Genomic DNA, 3,998 nt, shown 5'->3' on the forward strand with positions numbered 1-3,998 from the left:
TGAAAAAAAAATGGTTTGATATTTCTCTAGTAATAACTAAATATACTAAATATTAGATTATATACTAATTATTATAGCAATAATTGTAGTAAATTTAGTTATTTTATTATCATTATTATTTATATTAATACTATTATTATTATATTATTTTATTTATTTTACATTGAAATCTTACATTTGTAATAATTTTTTTTTTTTGGTAATAAAAATATTATTATTATTATTATTTTCTGAAGTGTTAGATGTTTATTTTACATTGAAATCTTACATTTGTAATTTTTTGTTTGATTTTTTGGTAATAATAGTTATTATTATTATTATTATTTTCTTACGTGTTAGATGTTTATTTTTTACAGTGCAATCTTAGCAGTAGCAATTATTTTGTTTGATGCTTTGGTAATATTATTATTATTATTATTTGTTATGGTAATAATAATTATTTTAGTAACAATTAGTAATACTAATAATAATAATAACATTTTCTTAAGTTATTTTACAGTGAAATATTACTATGATAATTATTGTGTTTGATTTTTTGGGGGGTTAAAATAATTATTGTAGTAGTAACAATCATTATTATTATGGTTGTATTTTGCAAACAGCATTGGTGTTTCTCAGCGTTACTGAATGCCGTGTTGTCCCGCTCAGGAGCCGCTGGGGTCGGGTTCGGAGCTGGTTCATCTGCAGGAGCGCTGTCTGCTGTTGGGTCTGGCGGGTCACTGGCTGTCCCTGCATGATCCTCCGCTCCCCGTCTGGCGTCTCGCCGCGCTGGAGGAGCGTCAGTGGCAGAGTCGCATCCGCTGGCTGCTGCTTCACACGGCTCTGGAGCGCCAGAGTCTGTTCGCGCCCTCGGCCCTCTCCCACGACTCCTTCCAGAGCCTCCTCCAGGAGTTCTCCTTCTCCAGGACGGCAGCTCTGGACGAGCCGGCTCATCTGAGTGTGGCCGGGCTCCCGGCGGCCGAGGACGACTGCCTGCTGTCTGCAGACGAGCGCAAGGCTCTGGCCGCTCTGGTGGCGCAGCTGCTGGACGAGGGCGGCGTGAGCGAGGCCAGTCGCGTCTGCAGGTATTTCCGTTTGTTTCACAGAGACGTGTGGCTGGTCCTGAAGTGTCGCGGTCTGGCGAGCGGAGAGCTGCAGCCTGAGCTTCACAGCCCTGATGGAGAAACCAGACGCAGTTTGCCATCATGTGAGCCATTTCATCTGCTTTCATGATCTTGTTGAAAAAGATTGGTAGCTAGTCAGTATTTCATTTTAAAACGGATAGTTCCGGTCCTTGATTCTGATTGGCTGAGCCGCGTTCGAAGCTGTTGTAAATTACTCTACAAACATACGCCTTTGTTTACGTTTGTGTGTTGCTCGTCAACCACTTTGTTTGTACCACAACTGTTTCTGAGGAACTACATTGTTTGGTAGAAGAATACTGTTTTTATTTATATCATTACACTTTATTTGCTCTGTTTTATTCTGTGAAACCTTACTACGTATATGGAATAACCGTTTTATAAAAGCAATAAGCCCCGTGAAGCTCCGTGCCTAACCAACGCCCCTTAGCTGTTATAAATTCACTGTAAACCACGGCTTCTTGGGGCTTATTGCTTTAATATTACATGCACTTTCACAACACAAGAGTTGGGGTCGGTAAGATTTTTGAAAGAGGTGTTTTATGGTCATCAGGGTTACATTTATTTGATCGAAACATACAACAAAATCAGTAATATTGTGAAATATTATTACAATTTAAAGTAGTTATTTTTGGTGTTAATATATTTTAAGATGTAATTTGTTCCTGTGATGCAAAGCTGAATTTTCTTCATTTTATTTAACGCTGAAACATATCCTTAAAAATATATGCACATTAATCAAATGCACACACACACATACTAGCTCAAATTTTTCATTAGTGTCCAATATTTCTATTTTTTTTTTTTTTTTTTTTTTTTTTTTTTTTTTATTTATTAAAAAGCATGTTGTTAGCTTAGCAACATGTTAATGGCCAGTTATTAATCACATTTTCTATTCAACACTGAAATGTGTCATTAAATACCTAGTTTAATCTAATTAAAAATGGACTATTTTGCCTGATATTTGTGAACCTGATATTTGTGTTTGTATGTATTTTTTATTTACAAATGGCTATTATTTTAATCACATTTTATTTAACAATCAACAGAAAATTGTTCCATATTTATTACAAAGAAAACATTTTACCCAATAATTCTGTTTATTTGATGTATTTTTAAGGGTATCGAGTCATTAGCTTAGCAATATGCTAATGGAATGAGTGATATTTTAATATATAGAAAATTGTTTTATAATATTACGAAGCAAACATTTCACCAAATAATTCTGTGTATTTGCTCTATTTTATGTTTATTGGCGTATTGAGTCAATAGCTTAGCAACATGCTAATGGCAAACTAATATTTTAATCACATTTTATTTAGTACTGAAAAAAACTGCAGAAAATTCTTACGTCTTATCACAAAAAATAATAATTCACAATTCACTTGTTAGCTTAGCAACATGCTAAATAAAAACTATTTTTTTATCACATTTTATATTCAGTCCTGAAAATAATCTTATTACAAATCAAACATTTCTCCCAGTAATTCTGTGTATTTGATGTATTTTTAAGCATATTGAGTCATTAGCTTAGCGACATGCTAACGGCAAACTATTGTTTTATTCAGTCACGAAAAGAATCTACAGAAAATTGTTCTGTATTATTACAAATCAAACATTTTTCCCAGTAATTCTGTGTATTTGATGTATTTTTAAGAATATTGAGTCATTAGCTTAACGACATGCTAACGGCAAACTATTGTTTTATTCAGCCAAGAAAAGATTCTAAAGAAAATTGTTTTATAATATTACAAAGCAAACATTTCACCCAATAATTCTGTGCATTTGCTCTATTTTGTGTTTATTGGCGCATCGAGTAAATAGCTTAGCAACATGCTAATGGCAAACTAATATTTTAATAACATTTGATTTAGTACTGCTGAAGGTGAGGTACTCACCTTCATATTTCTTCATTAAATAACACCTCGTTTGAGACGTAACTTCACAAACAGCGTGAGTGAATCACAGCGCGCTCTCTCTATTTCTCTCTCCAAATATATAAATGGCTTCAAATCACCACACATCGCGTCTGTCTATAAGCAAGCTGCACGCTGCACAGTTGACACCGGAATTGTCACTTGCACAGTCAAAGCAGTGTCACATCGTCACTAAAGTTTATAAATTGAATTACTTTTTAATTCTTGCCAGTGTTTAACCATTCAGCGCTCGCGCACTCTCCTGAAGACTGTGCGCTCATGGACACTCGCAGCGCACACACATAACGCCAGGTTCACATTACTCTGTTTGCAGTGCATACGTGGTGCGTATTTTTTCCGCGCTCATGTTAACAGATTAAAGCATTCACGGCACACGGTTGCAGTCCAGCAGTGCGTCTGCAGCAGTCCAGAGATCGTTTCCGCACCGAGTCTATTGCTGCGCTGCAAGCGCTGAATTAAATATGAACATGGATTGACACGAAAATGTAGCAGTTACACCATAAGTGCATATTATTAAAGTCTACTGTGTTTCACAGTAAACGCATATGGCTTTTTGGCTAGGTTTAAAGGGAAAGAGCACTTTTAGATAAACAAGGCAATAATAGATGCCACTCGTGGAGGTAGAAAAACAAAGTTTTTTTCAAAAATGAAATTCAGGCCCTAAATAAATGTCTAAAAATCCTGATTGGAGTATCACTATATATAGTTATAAATGATAAAAAGAAAGCTGTAAAAGATCGGTATCGGTGATCGGTATCGGCAGATACGGCTTTCTGTGATCGGCCTCAAAAATCCTGATCGGAGCACCCCTAGTGTAAATATTGCATCAAAATCAAATCAATTTGAGCGTGATTTAAACCCGGATGATTGTAAGCACTCTAAGTTCGTCTGCCTTGGGAAAGCTAGCGTGTCTCCGACATAGTGATAACACTCGCTGCCT

At 35.6% G+C, this 3,998-nt stretch overlaps 1 protein-coding gene across 1 annotated transcript in view; it reads left to right on the plus strand.

Moving 5' to 3' along the window:
- spg11 (SPG11 vesicle trafficking associated, spatacsin) overlaps positions 1–3,998 on the plus strand; it is a gene marked incomplete at its 5' end in the record, with an annotated part of 61,897 nt that overhangs the window by 48,523 nt on the left and 9,376 nt on the right. Inside the window, 2 exon segments of the mRNA XM_016573675.1 lie at positions 649–1,186; positions 2,242–2,249. Coding sequence (XP_016429161.1) covers positions 649–1,186; positions 2,242–2,249 — 546 coding nt within the window.

This window comes from Sinocyclocheilus rhinocerous, unplaced genomic scaffold (genome assembly GCF_001515625.1).
Source record: "Sinocyclocheilus rhinocerous isolate Xijiao unplaced genomic scaffold, SAMN03320098_v1.1 scaffold2308, whole genome shotgun sequence".
In the NCBI taxonomy this organism is placed as follows: domain Eukaryota; kingdom Metazoa; phylum Chordata; class Actinopteri; order Cypriniformes; family Cyprinidae; genus Sinocyclocheilus; species Sinocyclocheilus rhinocerous.